The following is a 22672-nucleotide window of genomic DNA, read 5'->3' on the forward strand; positions in this document are numbered from 1 at the left end:
CTAAATAGTATGTACAGAAACTATTAATATACAAAAATGACAATGTGTTTTTACAAAATAATGCACTAAGTAAATTTGAGAGCTTCGGTGAGGCTCGAGGTGGAGCGCTCTGGTGAGTTGTGGTCCAACTACTTGCGCCCTCTCGCTACAGCATTATACAAAAATCAAAATCGTATTATCTCGTCCAAAATGTGTAAAACGTGCTATTTTGTGCAGAAAAACCTCAAAACGTCCAATTTTGTGCAATATAAAATTAGTGTTATTTTAATATTTTTTCCCTAATTTGAATTTCTGTCGAGGTTTGAAGGAATTCGGAGTCAGGGAACAAAAGATGCAATTGTTCGAAAATCCGGTCTCTTCTCATAATTAACTATTCACCATTTCATTATATGTAAACACATGTATTTGTTTGTATATCAAATTGTATATATATACATATAATTTGATTTGATAGGAATTTAATCACCCTTTAAATAATAGGTACAACCTGTAGAAAAAAAAATTGTTCTTTTTCTTTCTTGTGTATGTGTTCCAATAAAATGGCCAAGAACATTCTGATTTATGTTTATTTTAAAATACTGGTAGTAACCACTACAATTTTAAGGTACAATTGTAGCTACAATCAACATAAATTATGATTCAAAAAAGGATCTTTCTAATAAAAGTAATATATGAGACTTAAGGAACTCTAGTTCACCACTACTTGAAAATATCTCCGGAAAACAATCTAAGATTTACATTATAGTGATAATTTAATTCCTTTATATTTCAAACATGTTTGCAGTCCAATTAAAGACTGGAAATATATTAAAACTAAACAATTAATTTTTAGGGAAAGTTACTGGGCTAATTTTTTTTTAAATAGTAGTTTTTAATTATAACTCATAAAAGTTAAGCCTTCAGTCTTCGTCGGCTCTAAAGTTATATATTTTAAACGATGAACTGCCTGAGAAGCTTATGAAACAGGATCACTTTGGCTAACAATGTCCATTTAAATCTGATATCCTTGATACTTCCTTTTGCCTTATTGTATTTCAAGACATAACCTACGTCACTTTAGCCCAATTTTTATATATTATAATCGTCCTATTAATATTAGCTGATAGATTTCTAAAAGGCAAAGACTATTTTGAATACAAATATATTAAAAATATATATACAGTATTATTAAATGTATGAGTTTTATTTTCTTGGTATTTCTTAGAGAGGAACTTTTTCCTCTTGGTAAGGGTGGGCTGAGGAAGCCATCCTTACCTCAGAGGAGCTAAGAGATAAAAGCTGGCAAAAGTGAGAATAACTCAGTTCTACTCAGAGACTTCTATGGTGAGGTGAGGGGTCAACAGTAACGGGCATATCCAAGAAATCTGTCTTATTTATGATTTTTTTGTACTGTGTACATGTACAGTACCATTTTGTTTTTCTAGTTTATTTACTTAATTTTACATAATTCACAAAATACCATATTATCCTACTAGTGAACGAGCTGCGAGTATCCCAATGGTTCCTAGTTTAATTGTTTACAAAATATTGCCTATTAGTTCATTGCTAACCGATTGGGAAGTTTTGTGAGTCACCATGTACTTGTTGACTTAGGCTTGGAAATGCAGTTAATGTATCTACTCATTTTTCGCAAATTCTTTTTTATAATAATCGGAAATATATAATTATAATAAAATACGAATTTATAATAATCGTTTTTTCCCGCAAGACTGTGGATATTTAAAAAAATCTTTGTATGATCAACTAAGAGAATAAATATTTCTCGTTTTGAAACTTACTTTAGCTAATAATAACTAAGTTTTTTAGGGCAGCGGTTCATAAATTTTTTTCGCTATGGCACTCTTTTTGGGCTAAAAGCATTTTGAGGTATCCCCGTTAGGCTGAAACAATTCAGGACACCTTTGTCAACCAAAAAAAATAATATAAAAATGTCGCAACAATCATCCTTAGTGCGGTTGAGTATGTCGGAAAATAAGAAAAAAAAGAAAAGTAAATGCTGGAATGCACTGTATATTTGCTATTTTAATTTAATTTTTATATTGTTGTTTTGTATTTTGAGAATACGTTTGGGACAACATAACTTTGGGAACCGTTGTTTTATGATATTTTTACAGAAAGTGGAAGTAATTTTCACTAAGAATTTCGTCCATTTAAGGTTTGCCACATCTCTGCAGCCCCTTTAAATTAAGTTATTGAGTTTAAAATGTGTACGTATATTGGAGTTGGTGTTAGAGAAGATAGGTTTTAAGAAATTTAGAATTTTTTTTTTAAAACTACATTTGGACTATTAAAGCATTCATTTTAGTGTAAATTGGGGTTATTTAAAAGGTAGCAAAACTCCCTTAAAAAAGAGAAATAGAGAGAAACCCTTGACCATTATTTTCAGTAATAAAGAACATTAGACTTTGTTTTCATATTTTCCTGAAAATAATAGAACTTTGACGTACTTTGCCATCCAAGTAGTTTATTTTATTTTTTTACGATTTTCCGCCAATTTTATGGTTTTGTACACCTTTACAGCCCCTTCCCATTAATCAATTATATATGTATATTTTTTTTTGTGGGTCTAGAGGATCAATAATACAACTTTATTTAGGCGATGTTTTAGTCATACCCAAGAATATATATTGATGCGTACTAATATATATTATGTTAAGATTTTCATATTAAACTTTATTTTCAAGTTTCAGTTATTTCAAGAATTCATAAAACAATTTAATCACTATTCATTTATTTATTTAAACATATTCCAATGGGTGATTAATTATATTTAACAATTTTAAACAGCTCAGTGATTCCTTTCTCCGAATTACCCGCTTCTTGTACCCTCCCTCATTATCCCGTCTTATAGATGCCTAGAGTATGTAGGACAATCTGCTGAACAAGAATTGAGATTGCAAATATTAATTAACTAGTTTATAAGATTTATTTCCATTATTCTCAGACGTTCCCACATCCCTCACTATAATCTTGACCAAAGTTGGCTCTATCCCAGTATCCGAACACTACTTTCTTAGCGCATTTTTATTCCCAATCCTTAAGAACCAAAAAACCTTTCTATTTTATTGATCTCCTCATTCTACGTCTGTCCATCCATCAAATTAAATACAAGATCTCGACCTACCAATTTGTACACCTCTTCTCGTAGAACTGCTGCTTTGAAAAATCTTTAACCATTCCAGCTACCTCATTTTGGAATTCCTTATCTAATTCCTGATTCATAAAGCTTCCTCCTTAACATTAATTATACATCCATCTACTTAATTATAAATCTTCCATAAACAAGAAAATAATGAATATCAATACAAGCTTGCATAAATATATGTCTTCTTTTGTATCTTATGTTCATATTTTATGATTAATTACTGTAGTCTTATTTAATTTTAATAGTTTTAAGATCATTTAATGTATCCAGATAAATGCTGTTAAATTGTCCAATTCGTTCTTCTAAAGGTGCTGCTACACGTTTGCTAACTATGGTGAATTCGTGTTTGCGCAAGTCTGTGGATGAGGTATTTGTAGTCGACCCGTCCGGCATAGGTTTTTGGGTACAAATCAAAGGGTTTTAGTACAAGCTTGTTCTGCATCTACACCAATGTGCTCAGTTAGTATTGTTTTAGAACTACAACAAGATAAATATTTCTGCTCTTCGTATTTTAATTAATTAGAGAATTTCCCCACCCTTCGGATTCAATAATTAATTTTAGTTTAAGATTGCATATTTTAAAATTCTAGTGATTCGGGGTAAATACTTTGTTCAAATCTCTTTTATTAACTTTAGCGGATTATTTTTTATTTAACACAGCAAAAATTTAAGTTTTAAAAATATTATATGTTTGGGTAATTAATAAATAACTAATTAAAATTCTAGAGCGAAAGTTGAATTTGTGTATTATGTAGTACTATTTCCATCAAGTTTAATTATCTATTGTTTACCAAGCATTTGTAGGTATCCTGGATTTACGGCAAGTGGCAATCGTGTAAAACCGGCTTCAGGGGACCAATTGTTCCAGAATAAAGATAGATTTTTCTATTTCATTATAGAAAAGCACAAGATGGATTAGTTCAACAAACTGATTAGGACTGGTTTTCATCTTCTTTGGTAATTGGTGTGATGAATTATAGATGAAAATAATAATTAACATCAATACAGCTTAATAATAAAGAATAGTTATTAATAATTATGAGAGATGGTTGGCCGTGGATGACGAACGAGGAGAAGATGGTTGGAGGTGTGGTCAAAAATAATAATTATTATAAATAAATAAGATTAATAATTATAAGATAATAATTATAAATAAATGTTTATTACAATTAACATTAATATAGCTCTATAATATAAAATTTAATAATCTAATTGTATATAATTATATAATAATAAACGTTAAATAAAAATGACAATTTAATAAAAAATTCATCGTTTACCCATAATATATTTTTTACTGTTATAATTTCCATACATCAATTTTAAGAATAATTATATCATCAGAATATATATATACAAATTTTGTTATCTTGGATTTTGTTGCATTTTAACGTGGTTTTCTTTTTTCTTCATATTAGCAAGAAGACCTAATTTAACATGTTTCATGCCCAATATAAAATGATCGATTGAAGTATATTATAAATTAACTAATAATTTGATTCTGCAGTCATAATTCTCTCAGAAAATTTTAGATGATTCATTTTCGCATTGCACCGACAGCATATTATGATGCTTTTTTTGCAATGCACTTTTGGTACTTTTCAGGTTTCGACGTACTCCAAGTAAAACATCTTTCAGACCTTCTACCTTCGGAGTCATTGTTCATGGTCTTCAATGGGTACCTATGGTCTTCCATTTTGATATGACCCTGGGACTCTGGACCTCGAGTTCCTTTATGACCCTGGAATGTAATATTGTTTACCCTGTTGTTCCCTTCTCCCTGCCTGTTACGATGACCACTTTCAGCTTCATATAAGCTTATACTCTTATAGATCTACCGTCAAGAAAATGTGAAGCTTCTATTTTATGCTCATTTTTCCATGATTAATCAATCACACTATTACAGATCTGATAGTAAACTAAGCTCGTTTTGCTTATCATTTAATTTGATTAAGATAGTTGACGATATGAAGTAGATTGTAGAAAGATAGTTCGGGTGGCGGTCAATAAAGGTATTAAAATAGTAAAAGAAAACTATTTTTTGTTAACGAATGTTTTCCCTTCTTTGCAGAACTTCTTCAGGGTTGTCAGATTGAAACAACTGAACTGAACGTTGTCATCTTGACGTTGAAACGTTGGTTAACAGTTGTCAACTTTGTTTCAATCTGACAGCCCTGCAAAGTGGAGCGAAACGTGGGTTAACAATAAATAGTTATTTTTTACTATTTTGATACCTTTATTGACCTCCACTCGGACGATCTTCCCACAATATATTATTTAATGTTCAGTAGTTACGTGTTAATATTTAACTAGAATAAATGAAAAGATAAAAAAATTGTAGCAAATTATTTTATTGTTTCAGGCACCATTCGCAGCAGTGAAGATGAACTTTTACCAGTGAAAAAATAAGCTATACCTTATATTTAATTATTGTAAAACTAACTGAATAATTATATGTATCCATGCCTAGAAAACATTTAATATAAATTGTTTAACAAATAGATATTCATTAATTTAAAGAATTTCCAAATCAGTACTATTGTAAAAAATGTAATGGTCATTTTCAGTGATCCGCTATCAGAGAGTCCTAAGGAGTGAAGTGGTCTGTGGTGAACAATACGAGTGTGGACTGAAGAGGTCAGTCGGAACAGAATTCCTTGGCAAAAGAGGAAGAATAATTGTATGATTATTATTCTCAATTTTGATTTTCCATTATTATCTTTGTTTTCTTTTTATAATTAGTAATGAAAGACCACATCGGTTTTCCATATCACTTGAGAATATAAAATTTAAATGTAATTATTTTTATGAAAGGAATATGGTCCGGGTGCGGTCAAAAAAACTCAAATAGTAGAATTATACTATTTTAATATATAAAATAATATTTAATTATTAAATAATTTTAATATATATATATTTTAAAATAGTATAATTCTACTATTTGAGTTTTTTTGACCGCACCCGGACCATATTCCTTTCATTTTTACACACGGTCAATCAATAATCTTCCAGTAATTATTTTTATGTTCTAAAACATCTGACTGGAGCAAAGTAACGTTTCGTTACTTTTCTTTCTTTCTTCAAACGTTTCTTGAAAGGTTGAAAGCGAACCCACCACAAATATACATATATACATGCCCATAATTCATTTAGAGAAAAGAATAAAAAATTAAATTACTTCACCTTATGTATTCCGCTCGCTCTGTGTCCCTTTACAAAAAATATATTTTATATTTTGTCCACATTTCCAATTGTCCTGCAAAATTTGAATAAATGGAACTATACTTATTGATTTTCTATGTAGCTGTGTTGAAAAAGAACAGGGTAATTGGAAGAAAAAACTCTTACACCTCGTTCGTAAACCATGGAGAAACGAAATCCTCTCAAAAATAGGAGATTTGACCACGCCCTCTAAATTTTGGTTTAAAAGACGTTAGGAACTTATCCCCTTTATGTAATTATCTGTAAAATTGTTCATGATGATAAAATGGTAATAAGCAATGAACTTAATATAAAGTGTAGTAAATGCTGTTTAAATAATTTTGTTTATCAGCATTAAACTGTTCTCGAGAAATTCGTTCTTTAACCTAGAAATCGATGTAGAAGGCTCGATATAGCTCAACAAATGTAATAGCTTTGTTCCAAGAGCCAGTCCGGAAAGACTGCCAAGTTACGATTACGGGAGGTTACTCGTTTCTTAGGTTATGCTTTATCCTTGAATGAGACTGTTTCTTACTAATTTTGTTTTACTTTCTAGGAAAATAATTTGCAAACTTTGTTCTGACTTGCTTTTTAAGAACGTCGTGTTCTCCAAAAAGGTATTTTTAAGCATTGATAATCATTGCATTAGAAAAAAAATAATACCTCTTTAGTTTAAATTTGTTGTGGAACTGTTAGTACCACAATTTTAATATTTTAAAATGCAGTATATTTGGTCCTTGACAGTAAATAGAAACAGAAGGCAATTGGTAATAGTCCCCTACTCCTCCGTTAACACATCCACCTTGCCATTACGGTGCGCTATTTTGGTTTCACTTATCTTATACCCTCCCCAGTAACTCCTTTCACAAAGGTGAACCGCACCAAATATGACTTAATTTCAATGGCTGGGACGTTACACTAGAAGGAGATATGCAGTTATGCTGGAGATATGCATTTGGGTTGTCTTTCCTGCTGGAAATTAGATCAAAATATTCCACTATCATCGATGGTCTTTAACCTTTAAAGTTTGGCTCAACTATGCCTCCCCCTTTCTAGATCTAATGCTTTATCAAACTCTTTATTTTTATTTTTCAGTTTTATTCTAGTTTTATTATCATTTAGATTTGAAAAGAACCACTAATTTAATTTATAATGTTTCAGATCGGCATGCTGGAAGACGTAGGTGGAAGAAATTTATAAAATTCATCATCCAAATTAAAACATATTTTAAAGTAAAACTTTCTTCATCATTGTTTCTTATAAATGTTACCTTCGCATTGAGTTTAAGCATTATTTTTTTCCAGCCAGCTATGCTTTCATGATTGAAGAGATGAATAAATAAAGTGGACAAGTTACCCTTGCGAACACTCACACATTAGATATCTTTCCTTCTCCCAAATCCATTCCAAAATGAACGATATTATGGAAACCGAATGAGAATAACATAAACTGTACAGAGTTATCAAGAAATTCTATTCAATACAATTAATTGGTGAATTACTAAATATAAACTAATAATGTGTGTTTTTTTTTATAAGTAAGATACATTACATTTTTTAAAATTTATTTTATGTCTCTGTGTCAATATTTTCCTCGTCATCACTTAAGCCTATTTATTTTATTTATTCATTTCCAGTAATCCGTCAGGAATATTCTGTTTATTATACAAGCTTAGTTTTAGTTTTATAGTGCCATCCACTACTGTTTGTGGCTATCAGCGTTTCCACGGCTAACGGGGGTTCCAGAAACAGTATTTTATTTGTTATTTATGTTTTTATCTCCATTATATATATCTATGGGCTCCTAATGGGAACCGACCTATAATTCCTAGAAAGGTATTAGTTATATATTTAGATTCAGAACTAGATACCACAGGCCCTCTTGTTATGGTATGCTATATGTAATCGTGTACAATTAATTGGATATCCGTGTTCATTAATTTACTAAGCCATGCTAATCAGGTGTCATGCAAGGAGTCTAACCTAAAATCAAGTCGGGTTGCAGTAGGTTATATGCACAACCGAGGCATATTAAAGAGAACTTATATCAGAATAATATCAGAGTTGGGCAAATATTATTCGATTGGCGAGACGAATACTTTTTTATTCGTGAATTTTCTACTCGAATAATCCATTATTCGTACAAAAAAATATGATTAACCATCGGAATACTTTTGTATTCACAATTATTTTTTATTAGTTCAACAATTAGTTCTCTTTTATGGTTCTTAACACGCGGAACACGAAAATTCTATCTATTTTAAGGTCAGGTAGCGATTTATTTCAACTTTTCTGATTTCCAACACTTAAGGGTCCATTTTTATGTTAAGGGATATACAGAATATGAAAATGCTATCGATTTTAGATTTGCGCATCGATTTATTTTAACTTTTCTGATTTATTCTATATTAGGGTTATCTTATATGTAATGAGACCTTCATACGTCAATTAAAAGTGGAAGAAAATAAGCGAAATTAAAAAAAAAAAAAAATCTAATTGCTATTCTAATAATATCGTATTCGACTAATTCTGCATTCGAATAAATTTTTATTCGATTGAAATGATATTTAAAATATTATTTCGATACAAAAGTATTTCGATACAGGAGTATTCGAATACAAAAGTTTTCAGATTGCTGAGTCGTATTTTTATTTTAATAAAAATGTATTTGTTCGTCAATCGAATACTTTTTGCCCATCTGTGCTTAATATACATATGACCTATGATTTAAATCAACCTGATATGCTATGAATAGAAAATACCAGATGAGACCATATGTACATAGTCTATTGACTCTAACTTTTAATTAATTTGCTATTTAAAATAACAGTCTAGGACTATTACTTATCTTATGTGTGCTTTGCTGGTATGTGTGATGTGTCTTCGGATCTTCCTTTGCTTCTCTTCGAAGTATCGGCTCTTGCGATGTCTTTTCCAGAATGAGCCTTCTTCAATCTTCCTTGCTAAAAATCTCCGGAGGTATTGTCAGGATTTGTTTTAGAATAGGGATGCATTTTTTATTTTTGGGAGGATTTCCTAAAAACGTAACTGTTTAAGTAATAATGTAATGTATAAAATGAAGTATAAACATTGCAATAAAAAATTGTAACATACGTCATTCCAACCCATTCAGAGACAGACAATGCTACATTCTTTTGTTCAGTATCTACCACACGTAGCCAGAATTCAGTTATGTGGTATCTTATGTTTACCAAAGGCGTAAAATCAACTGCCTGTTTTGTTGAATTAATGAAATATTTTGCGGTTGGAGATAAAAGTGACAGGGAGATATTTAGTTGAATATGAGGGTTTGTAATATCTAATTGGATGCAGACCAAATTAACACTTTAAGAAAATTAGTAAATTATCAAGGATTTGCTAATAAATGTTGTAACTTCGCAATTTATTCGATTATGAAAGGTAAATTTGGATCAGGCACAGGCACATAGCTCATCTTCACGAAAATGTCCAACTCCTGCCAACGTGAATGATTTGACCGCAGAGATGGCCTTAAGATAGAGGGCAAACGTTACGCCAACCTCATAAAACAATAATGCAAGAGGAAGAAGCCGAAATTGGCCGCTGATAACTTATAAAATAATAGAAAGAGAGAATTCAACTAAATATGGAGATAACCTACCTTGGAATAAAGTTTGGAACATATTTCGGTGTAATGCCTCACTCAGGCAACTTGAGGATAACCGCTTTATAGACCTTGCTAAAATACTTTCCTATATCTCAGTCTTTATTAGAGAACAAATTGGCCCTCCCAGCCTAGTATATTTCACAAGTCTTTACAGAGCATAGGGGCTTGTATCAAACCCCAGATCATTGACAAGAATGTCTATCCTCAATGTCCACCGTGCAGCTTTTCGAAAACACAAGCACGTAGGATAGACCTGAAGCATGTTTCCTCAAAGGTCACACTGCGGAGGATCACAGGCATCTGTGTGGTCACTTCTTATTCTGAAAAAATAGAACTACCGTTCTCTTCCGGGTGGAAAATGTTCGTGGGCCAGAGCATTTCCGCCTTGTTCCTAGAAGTAAGCGTGAATCACCAAAGTAATTTGCTAGCAATGGATGAAGGTTAAGATGAAGACGATTTCATGAATATATTCCTCTTGTGATGTTTATTGTCAGTGGAACCATATTGGATACATTTATGATTCTACCTCTTCGAAACCATAGAAGGGTGTAAATGAATAAATGAGATGTACTGTGACAAAAACGTCAAGCGCCAATTTAGACTTATTTAAATTTTTTTTTTTAGTATTGGGTAGAGAGGATAGACCAGAACCGCTATCTATTATAACCTTGCTACGCTGAACGATAAACCTGAATTAAATATTTAATCTTCAACTATATTACATTAATAATACCACTCTATGGATAATCAAGTAAATTTAGTGTAATTTCAATTGTAAACAACTAATTATAAGTGTATTGTAAATTTACATCCAAATATATAATTTGATTCGAATTTATTTTCTATAAAGAGTAGCCTTCTTTAATGTTTTGCTAATGGTTTATTTTAGTTTATTTAGCTTCACGTTTGACTGAAAAAAGAGATGTGTTTGGCTGGAACTAAGTGAAACATTTTAATTGTTAATATGACCTGTAGCTTCTTTGAATCTTCGTAATTATTTCTGTTCTACATTCAAATAATGATGATTCCACATTTAATGAATGACGTTTAACTTTGAATAGAATGTCAACAACTGGATTCAATTTACCTATTTATTTTTAATTAAAACCTCAATTTTGACAGATAGAAAAGTATTTTTGGAAATAATTAGTAAATCTAGTACAATCTAGTTTTGAATGGGAATTCCTTAATACGTATGTTTCAGAAATACATATATAATTATTTTTTTAATCTTTTTTTTACCATCCTTCTTAACTTAAAATCATTATAACCTAAAGTGTATGACAACATACACTTTACCTATGTAACCTTCCGATAGCAAATCAGGTGTTTATGAGGCCAGTGGCTGCTTTCCACCCCTTTCTCTGCTTTTAGTTTTTAATTTTTTTTTTGTTATTTTTTGTAAGAATTGTTTGCATGTATTTAATAACATGGTATGAATATCCCTAACGGCTAAATCTGTCCCAACTTATTTAATGTGTTTCATGAGTGATATTTCGTTCGGTCTAGTGTATCTTAACTACAACAGATTAAGCAATAGTTTTGCATTGTTAACAAGGTATGGAGCAGCCTTGTTGGGATGATACAGCCATAAAATATGAAAGGTATGTACTTTCTTTTATTATTTGTAAAAGTAGTTCTTTGAGAGGATATCTAAATAACCTGAGATATAATGTCACGTTTTGGGAAACGTGATTGTGGTGGGGATATCACATACACATAAGCTAATTACATACACGTAACTACTTTTATAGTTAATGTTAATGTTTTTAGTTAATATAAATAATAAATCAATTGATCATACAGATAAAACTGCTCAAAATGAAGTAGGAATTGTGATAAGAAATGACTATAATTTAACCATTCAGTAGTTACTTCTAGTTTAATAAATATTATTTTACTAAGTTTTAATTTTCAATTTTATTTTTTAAGTGGAAATACTGATTGTAATGCAATGAAGGAAGATCAGAATTTATATGGATATTGTGAAAGGTAAGTTCTGAGATGAACTTATAAGAACATTTTGTATAGGAAGAAAATGCTCTTTAGTTTTCATATTGATTTATGCTTTTGACTAATTGCATTATATTAATATTATTGTTGGTTTTGGCATTATCTTGATCTCACATTAAACCTCATTTTAGTCCTGTACATCTTAGCAATAGAACGACTGACTGTTAACAGACTATAGAATAGCCATTGTGATTTTGCACTGACTTTTGATTATAACTAATGTATCGCCATGTCTGATGACCATTTATTGCATTTTATTTTGGAAATCCCAAAGTTATTGGATAATAATATGAAGATGTAGTCGAAAAATTTGTGTGGATCATATTTGCTATACGTTATATAAACCTCTTGGCTAATTGTTTTAAGAATTTAGAAATATTTTGGAGGTTATTGTATGCTCTTTTACTAATAAAAGTAATATTGGTACCATATCCCAAGCACTACACATTTTCAGTGGGTGTGTACCCAGATTTTTACAATAGGAAAAATATATATGGGTTGTTGCTGTCGGCTTAAACTTTTCATCATGGAATTCATATATATGCGATTTTAGGTCCCAAACTGAATTGATCTGTTGGATGTTCGTGCATACTTGAGCAGGGCTAGCGAGCAGAAGTTTATAGCTGTAATAGAAGTAAAGCTGTAATCTTAATAGTGTAGTCCAACAATAGAAAATTGTGTATAAGTTGCCTATGCTCACACCCTGCTAGAATGGTGGTTTCTGCTCTTGGAAACTTTTACCAAATTTTGTTTTGATCTTTATATAAGAAAAAATTTTGGGTTATTTATTTTATGGTTTAAAATTTCCATTATTTATAATTTTTATTGTTGTGATTAAAATGCTGATTGTATAGTTTGCAAAGTTCATGACAAAAATCAGAAGAAATCCAAAGTATATTTTATTGAATATCGTAAAGTATATGATGCTCTTATATGTGCTTATCCAACCTATTTTCTGGGTAGTAGTTTGTTTTCATCCGTAAATTTACAAAATCTCTTTTGAAGAATAGACAATTAACTTAGCTTATTGTAATAAATCTTTTGTTATATATTATTAGCTTTTCTTAATATCCTCAAGATAGAGAGACTATTTAACATAGGTACAAAATCTTGATGTTGTTTGGTTTTGTGTAGAGATTTAATTGAGATTTTTAAACGACAAACTGATCCTGATTGTAAATTATTGCGATAATTTTTGATTTGCAATAATTTCAATGACAAAAGCTGCACCAATAAATGATTTTCAAATTTCCATTTTCATGTAATTTCAAAATTCCTGCTTTTACTTTTATTACTGCTGCATTTATTAGATAGCTGTCAAGTCATTCAATAAATCGACCTATGTATATTTTTTGGTGGAGGTCAGACCTATATTTACGCATTGTATTCTGTATAAGTGGGTTTTTATGTTCCCATCTCTGGAGTTTGTTTTGTACTTTAGTAACTTGTAAATATTTATTGGTAAAGAATTATTTTATTATATTAATTTAAAATTATTTTATGCATGAAGTGCAAGGCTTATCAACTGTGTTGATCTTATTTTTTTACCCAGGTTTAAAAGGATACATATTTTTTTTCTTGTTTCTATTGTTTTTTCAATGAGTAATTGCACTATAGCTAGAGGTCTAATTTGTACGCTAAACAAATTTCTTTTATTTTAGTTTAAGCCTATTGTTCATGAAGGCTTATAACAAATCTGGTTTAGAAAGGTTTCATTCTGAAATAAAGTGGTGTATAATTGAACTATTAATCCTGAGTAATTAAGATGTTAAGGGAATCAGAAATTTTACATTAACTCGGAGGATAGTGAAACCATCTCCTTTACCTGTAATCTTAGTATGTCTTTGGCACATTTATTTTTTTCATAGTTTTAAATAAATAACTCAGTTGATTATTTATTTATTATTTAGTGATATTTGTTTATTTCACCCTTTCATTAATAATGACTTATTTTTTATCTTTTAATTAAATTCTATATCAGTTATGTAATTGTTGCTGAATCGTTTCTTCCTTTATCCTCCAACTCATGATAAAATTAATGCGATTTATAATATCTAAAATAAAGTAGGGATATTGTTTACTTAATATACTAGAATATCTTTTAGTTTTTTGTATTATTAATCAGGATTTAACTCCAAAACTAACATTCGCCACTTCAAAAAATTTTATATTTAACCTGAAAAACCTCTAATATCAATAGCACAAGATTTTTACATTTTTCTTTGAGATTTAAAAAAAATGATTAAAATTTAAAAACCTTAATTTTATTGAAATTAGACCTTTTTCATGTTAACTCTAAAATTTACTGAAGTGAAGAATGTGTCCCAATCCCTTCACTTTCATTCCATGCCATATGGTTCTTATCTATATCGTTTCAAAAGCTTACCATAAATTTCCTACAGCAGAGAAAATTAAATAAAAAAAATTATAATACTCCTAATTAGTTTCAATTTAATTTTATGGATCTAGATTGAATAAATACTCTCAGAAAGTATACAACATAACCTAACTTCCAATAAAATATAAAACCTTAAAATGGTAGTTGAAAAGGAATAAAAAATTGTGTTGAGAATAACCAAACTATAGGTGTCTTGAGAATTTTCTTACGTGAGTAGTTTTTTTCGTCAACTTTTAAATCATAGTATTCTAATAGATGTGAATGTTTAATCAATTATATTACTCCATTTATTTACAGACAAGATTAGGCAAACATTTTTTTTTTCAAAGATATGAACAAATATTTATGTTTTATCATTTTTCTTTAATTTTAGGGTTGAACTGTTGAAAATAGGTTGTTAAAATTTTTTAAAGAAGACATCTTAAGAAATTTTTGGAACTGCCCAAATAGTTTTCATAGTATAAGTTTCTTAATAGCCATGATATTGTACTGGTTTTATTGTTGATGATTGATTAGCTGAGTTATAATAAAAAAAAAAATGAATAAATAAAATAAAATTAATTGATTAAAAGCTAATACTATCCTCCATCGGCTACTTCTTAACTTTTTTTCTTTTTCCTAAATGCTCAAAACTGCATTATGAGAAGCACTTGTTACTGTTTCCATAATGCTGTGTATGTCAGCAGCATTCGTACTGATAGTTAATATTCTTCTTTTACACAACAAATTGATAGCTGAGCTGGGCTTGGCTAGTATGTCTATGTGATTGTATTCCATGTAAAACGTGATAATCAACAACCTGTTTTTACATTGTAAATTATTTATGTCCATATTGCAACGGGATTGGTTTAATCAGAATACAGTACAATTGAATTTTGAAACATTAGATTTGAGTTGGTAAGTATCCTCAGTTCGCTATTTGGATTATTATTTTGTTTTTGAACAATAGTTCATTCATCAAATTGAAAACGGTCAGACTTGCTGCTTATATGTTGGTCTACATTTTTAGGATTGGACTAGTTGTTTTTAATTTTTTTTTTTTATAGGAAAGTTGTGTTTTTTAAGTTTTATGGGTTGAAATCTTAAGTTAAGGATTAAGCGTCACACAAGCAAAGCAAGCTATAATGGTCGGAAGATGGTCCAGGTGATTGGTAAGAAAGATACAAAAAATCTTCATTTTTCATTTAGAATTCAGCCCTTATGAAGCACTGTAAAATGAAGCAAAACATTTGTTAGTAAATAAATACTTTTTCTGCTATTTTTGTAATATTCTTGACCTGGACCATCCTCCTACAACCATCACTTATGGTTGACCAATAATCTTCCAATATAAACCAAGTCATAAAATTTGTATTATTGTGGAATAGAGAGGCCGACATGGATTAAACTTATTTTCTGTCTGACAGTGCTTAACTTGATTGTTTTACATTTGGTTGAACGCACTTACTTTTATTAACCAGAATTAGGAGTGTTTTGGATCTTACCAACCTGTCCTAGCAGGAATGGGAAAGATGAATTTTGTTCCTTGGATAGGAGGACCATTGTACCTACAGCTTATTGCAACTATCCCAATGAAGGCACATATTCTTCCAAACTTTAACAAAAGAATTATTCTATAGTATTAAGTAGAAACTGAAAATATTTATTTGAGATCAATATAAACGGAACTATGTTGATCTCAAATAAATATTTTCAGTTCCTTCTTACTATTATACAACAATTATTTTGTTAATGCTTGGAAGAAAACGTGCTCACGTGTACAAATGGAAAAACCGCCACTGCCTGAAAGTCGAAAAGTCAAGTAAATATTACACCATTATACCTTTATCACAGACAATTTGATTTACGTCATAGTTGTTGATGTTTGTTGTTAAACATATTACTCACGTGTTTACGTGAACATATTAATGTACGCACCCAAGTTGTGCAGTCTCACAGTGTTCACTGTTATTATTTTGCTGAGGACAAGTGCTGTATAAATCAGGGATCTGTTTGAAGTTTGTTAATCTCTTATACGAGTGGAATTCGATAGTAATTATTTATTGCAGCAAAACTACCCCGAAATTTTCGGCAGCATTATTTCTGCACGAGGTGCAAGCGATCTAATTAATTTATTGAAAATATAATTAATCAATATCTGTGGTGTCATCACCCGTATTTGGGTCAGATGCTAAGAGGGTCAAATTTGGATTTTTGTTCAGAAGTTCCAAAAATTAGCATTTTTAGTTGTAGTAGTGCTGAAATTCCGAACTCATTGAGGTCTGCGAAGGTCTTCTTGCAACCAAGAAATTGACTCTAGCATAGACTAAATCTTCTCCCATCCGGAAATTAGGTTACTGAAATGTGGATTTTGTTGCCATGTCAGTTTTTTATTATCTGTTACAGTCTTTCGACTACCTTTCGAATATTGGGAAAGATAAAAGTTCTAACTATATAAAAGATAAAAGTTCTAACTATATAAAAGATAAATGTTCTAACTCTTCACACAATATGTGATGACAAATTTTCCTGCAGCTCACCCTCGAAGATATCCCGGTCAACCTATGGTCCACGGACCACAGGGTGGGGACCACTAGCCTAGGATGAAACTTTCTGACGGAATGAATGTCTAAGCCTAGGGTTATACTGTGGCGTCCGGACCAACGTTTTTTCCCGTTGGAGTAATCTAGCTTGTAGCATAGGGAAACAAATGGCAATGTAGTTGTATTGGGCGCAGTAGCGTCCATTGTCAGACGTCAGGACGCGCGTCCATTATTTTCTACCGTCGTTGCTGGCCGACGTTCAACCGTCACACCCCTATCACTTACAACCTTAGCCTAGGTTTATACTGTAGCGTCTGGACGCAGCATTTTATCCGTTGCTTCGGGTGAGACTGGAACATTGAAAGGTTGTTTCTTCTTTTTTTAATAAACAGTCTCACTTTACTTAACAGTTCATCAAAAGAATTTACCAACATTCGGAAGTAGTTGAACAATTTTTCACAGTATTTCTTGATTTTATTATCAAATCGAAAAAGGTATTACTGGTGTTCACTGTCGTTGAATGAGAGAATCATCACTCAACAGCCCTTCTGCGTTTAATGCAGAAAGTAGCATCATTCTTCTTCTTTCAATGGCGTTGGCTAAAGAGATACCGGTTGGTTCGAAGCACATTCTTGATATTTGTCTCAACCTGAAGGAGTTCGTAAACGGTGTTGCTACCGTGTTATCACAAGAACCCGATTTGCAAACGTTAGGCGTCCACGTTTTATGGACGGAAACGACAGACGCCATAGTATAAACCATGGTTAATACATGTTACCGCGTTTGTAACTAAGCTACTTATATGATAAAAAAAAAAACTTCATCACCGTTTTTATTGGATGTATCACTACCCATATTTCAACATTTCATGGCCAGTTATTTGTCGTCTGAATAAAAAATCCTATCGTGCTAAGGTGTTTTTAAATTTGGTCAAGTCCAAGAAAATACTTATAGGCACATCAGTGAGCATATTGTATGGAATTTAGAGCATTGTTCCAGCAACTGCTTTTTAGTATCAAAATACTTCAGGAGCTGCGCAGTTCGGTTTCTCCATTCCGAAATCTGTTATGGAAGTTATGGCAGTCATTAAACTGACAGGGTAAGTTTAATGACTGCCATAACTGTTAATCGGAACATGCCCTAATAAAATTGATAATATTTCCATTTTCACATTATTCTTCAAATTTCCTCACCTTTACCCTATGAGCCGTTTACGGTATAGGCATGTCTAACACAACTTTTAGCGAAAGTAGTAAATGGAATTTTATAAAATTGATGTTGAACCTTGTTTACACTGTTCTCCAATAGTAAAGATGCGATAGCCAAAAATATACATTTTTTGCAATACTGCCTGGTTGGGCTTTATTAAGGTGATAATTTTGAGAAAATTTGTATGTATTTGAGACAAAAAAAAATGATGTAACAATAAGGTAAAACAAATGGTTAAAGATGCTAAAAGGTTATTTATTTACGTCAAAGAGGAGGAAAACATAGTTCGCAAATAATTGCTCCACAATCAAAGTTATAATAGTATATGAACTATAAGTGAGATTCGATACAGTAGCTCAAAAATGCGTTCCAAAATCAGTATTTTTATTAGTTTACCAGCGGATTTTAAGTGTTAAATAGTGGGGGAAGCCGTGAGAGTAAATGATGCAATAGATTATTGATTACAAAGTAGTTTATAAACATTTTGATTAGTCAAAAGATCGATTTATCCTCCTTGTTAACTCCCAATTTCTTTGTAAATAAAGATGCAAATAAACCACTTCTCTTCGCAGTCGAAGCAAGGAAAAATTACATTTTCAAATGGATTTTTGAGGCATTAAATTTAACATCTCATAAATGCCATGTCCTCCATTTCGTAAATTATACCTGCTCACCATGGCTCCTACGTACTCCTCGTTATAGCGAAAATAAAATTGAATCCCCTAAAAAAATCCAATGATTTTCCTGTAACAAACTAATTCTGTTTATGCGAAATGTGAATTACTTTTGGATCTCTAGAGGGGAAATAACTCCGTTACAATGAACTTGACAGGCATTATATAATTTTCTTTGTTAATTATATAATATAATTGTTTACATTGTAATTTTAGTAATTTCTTTGGGCTCAATGAATAATTATTTATTCCTGTTTTTCGATATTACTGTATGTTCGTATTAATGTTCTCTTTACATAGTACGTATTACATACTTACTGTTTTTGTTCGGTTTTATATTTCACAAGTACAAACAAGCTCCAACAATGGGAAATTCAAAACTAACTCATACAGAATTAGTGTGTATGGCTGATCACTGAAAAGGGTCCGTTGTAAGATATATTTATTCCTTTAGAGCCACAGTTGTTATCTACCTATAGCATTAATAATATTATATTGTAAGTAGGAATTTTAAATAAGTATAATGAGCTTATTTTGTAAAGCATTGTCTTGTTTAAAAATGGGAAATGTTATATTTACATTATTCATTTTTTCTTCACGTAACGGCCTTAGAGACCACGCAAATATTATTGCTTTTGGCTCCTCTCTTGCTTTTGTTTTTCCTTTCTTCCCATTTTTCCCTCATTACTTCAGCGTACCTTTATTTTCTTTCATCTATCCACCCGACCCTCTTTTTCGAATTTCTCTTTCCCACAAGAACTTGATTTCGTTCTTTTATTATTTATTATTAACTTAATTATTTTTGATATACGGATATAACCAACTGCTGAATTACTGGCCTTTGTTATTTATTATTCTTCTAGACTCAACTAAATTGTATTTCAATAAACAAAATTGGTAAACATTCTTCGTGGTTATTAGAGACTGGATTTGGTAAAAACTCAAAATGTGTAATAATCAACTCTATTATTTAATTTATAATATTAATACATGGACAGTTTACCCATCGTGGTTTGAACAACGCCTTAAGGTTTTTGAAAATAAAGTATTATTTAAAATATTCGGACCGTAAAAGGATGAGTTAACGGGAGAATTTAGAGGGCTACGCTACGCTGAATTGAGGAACTGCACCCGGTGAATATAATTCAGGTTATAGCATTGCTGTGAATAAGATGGGCTTGTAAAATTGTGGTACTATAATAATGAACGGATCCGTAAAATGTTAATGAACCGACGGGTAAACGTCCGTAGGGTAGACCGAAACGTAGATGGGAACATTGCGCTAAGTCTAATTCGGCAGATTTGAGTTTGGAGGGAGGGGCGTCACTGTACAGATGTATATGGAGAACGATTGGTGATATCGGTATAAAACCTTCGGATTCGCTAAGTCCTTTATCATTATTATTATTAAATATTGTGTATATTTATGCCAACTAACATAGAAAAGTACACTTCTCTAAATACATTGTTTTCCATAATTGAAGAGCTTCAAGGAAACTGAACATTAAATGATTTTATATTCCTAATATGAAGGCTGAAATTCAGTTTTCAACTTCAATCAACCTCAGTTTTAAGTATTAGAAAAAAGATGTAGAAAAGTTTATTTCAAAATATTCTTTCTAGCGAAATTTAGTTTTTAATTTCCCCTAAAATTTCACACCATGTTCTTCCACTTAAGTTTTAATTTGTGTATTTATATACGAATATAGCAAACAAGTAATAAGTCAGTGAAGAGAATCTTTTAAAAGTTTGATTAAATATGTATTGGTACATTCACATTCGGTGTTTTGTTTTAGTTTATAAGAATTACTAAAAAAAAGTCAGAGTGGAGATTAAAAATTTGAAATTATCACAAGTCACACATAAGAATGAATGGTTAGGATTTGAAGGTAATGGTGGGGATCCAAAATAATAACATTGAACGTTCTCTTTAACAAGCGAAATCTAGAGATACTTTTATGTAGTTAGCCGAAACTACTGGTTAATACTATTTTAAGAATATTCGCCAGTTCTGTTGACTCTTTCTCTTTTTTTTGGGTTGAATTCGACTCTCCCTATGTTATTCAGTGATTTTTTTGGTAATTTTAAACTAAAATAATAAAGGAAAAATAATATAATGATATTAAAATATATAAATAACGGCCTACATAATATGAGAAATTTAATATGAAAATTAAATTAAGTGAAAGCATTAAATTAAAATCAAAATCATCCATTTCCACCTCAAAATAGTAAAACGTACACATTTGTTCAGAAAAACCACAATATTTGCAATTTTGTGAAGAACCCAAAAAAACGTGTAATATTGTGCTAAAATTAATGTTATTTGAATGTTTTTTCCATCATTCGGATTTCTGTTAAGGTTTGGCTCAATCTGGAGCCATCAGGCAAAAGAGGCAATTGCACGAAAATTCGGTCTCTAGTAATTATTAATAAATATATTTAATTATTGTGTCGAAGATGTTTTTGCATTTCAATTGCTTATTTAGGTGGTCGGGGCAGGAAATTTCATTTAAGGCCTAGAAAAGTCAGGTGGCTTACAGACTCTTGACAACTCTCAAATTGACTCTTGACGGAAATCTAACCTTAGGTAGAACTCCAATATCAATTCTGTATCAGAATCTTCTTGTCAGGTGCCTAGGAGTTACAATAATTGAGGAGCAAGCAAGGTTAGACTTAAGGAAGAATTGATATTTGGTTCTGGCTGCGTTAGCAACATATGGAACATTAAGGTCATACTGGGTGATTTAATTTGTAGCAAATTCAGGAGCAGTTTGATTGTTAAGATAGAAAACTAAAGAAATTTGAAGTTTTTAGTGGTGTCCCTAAGCTCAACTCCTTAGGTTGAAACAGGCCTTATTATAATCATGTAAATGAATGTGTAGTAAAAGTCGGAATCGACGAGCCGTTTGCTAAGTTTTTAGTACTGTATGAGGACTGCAAGTTAGTCCTTTGTCCGGATGTAGTCCTTTTAAGCAGCACTGTTCGACAGGGTTAGACTGGACGTCTTAGGGTTACTATGAGGGATTAAGGAAATTTGATGGGATTCATTAGGATTTCAATATTCTTATCTTGAAACAATTCATAAAGGGTTGTGATATGGAATGTGTGTCAGGGATGCAATTAATGGGTCATTATTCTCTAATTCCACATATTTATCATCGGAATAAATGGCGGAGACTGTTAGGATGGGTTGCGATATCAGCTTTATAAACTGTTCAAAGGATGGGACTGAGGATGCTATCCTGAGGAACTCCAGCAGACTGAGAACAGACTTTTAGTGTTTTACTTTGGACAATTTATCAGTGAGATAATAGTGAGAAAATATGGGGGTAGGAATTTACTGAGTACCCGGTACCAGGCCGTATCAAAAGCCTGCTCTGCATCGAGAAAGATCCCGGCGTAATACATTTGGCGCTTAGTGCATAAGCGTAATAAAGCGGCGCAGTAAGCGATAATATTGCTGGATGTAAAGAATCCAAACCTGTGATAAGAAATATTTTTAAACCTCATTTTTTAAAATTGTTAACACTCTAACAGTATATTTTCTTCACCAAAGGCATTTACGAAAATAGTATCATTATTATTAATATATATTATGTTAAACATATGTAGTTAGAAATTCTTGGAATTATCTTGACGATATGTAAGATCCGATATCGTTCCAATACTTTCTATTCATTTGTTCACTTTAAAATATTTTATTTCCATCTCGTTATGATTTTTTTAATTTTTTTTTTTTTTTCCAGCCACCTTAACTTTACCGCTGCTAACACAAGTGAAGATGATGACTATGGCTATGGAAAGAAAAAGCTATCAAGGGTATGACTTCATTACATTAGAAATAAATAGCTTACTTAAATTA

The 22672-nt window shown here is 31.1% G+C and overlaps 1 protein-coding gene and 1 long non-coding RNA gene across 4 annotated transcripts in view; both read left to right on the forward strand.

The window, feature by feature from the left end:
- Positions 1-5704: 5704 nt before the first annotated feature.
- Positions 5705-7795, forward strand: LOC106683979 (uncharacterized). The gene is made up of 3 exons (XR_001343630.3): positions 5705-5825; positions 7508-7578; positions 7651-7795. It is a non-coding gene; the product is annotated as an uncharacterized lncRNA (long non-coding RNA).
- A 3496-nt stretch (positions 7796-11291) lies between these two features.
- The window catches only part of cwo (transcription factor cwo), a 56894-nt gene continuing 45513 nt past the window's right edge, over positions 11292-22672 (forward strand). Inside the window, exons 1-3 of one of the 3 annotated variants that reach the window (XM_014425760.2) lie at positions 11292-11595; positions 11924-11983; positions 22557-22629. In XM_014425760.2, coding sequence (XP_014281246.1) covers positions 11552-11595; positions 11924-11983; positions 22557-22629 — 177 coding nt within the window. In that variant the 5' untranslated portion in view covers positions 11292-11551. Of the gene's footprint in view, positions 11596-11750; positions 11818-11923; positions 11984-22556; positions 22630-22672 lie in introns of those variants that run through there. The other 2 variants (XM_014425761.3, XM_014425763.3) reach the window with 2 other exon arrangements.

The sequence above is a fragment of the Halyomorpha halys genome, unplaced genomic scaffold, assembly GCF_000696795.3.
Source record: "Halyomorpha halys isolate HHAL.00 unplaced genomic scaffold, Hhal_1.1 Scaffold533.1, whole genome shotgun sequence".
In the NCBI taxonomy this organism is placed as follows: Eukaryota; Metazoa; Arthropoda; class Insecta; order Hemiptera; family Pentatomidae; genus Halyomorpha; species Halyomorpha halys.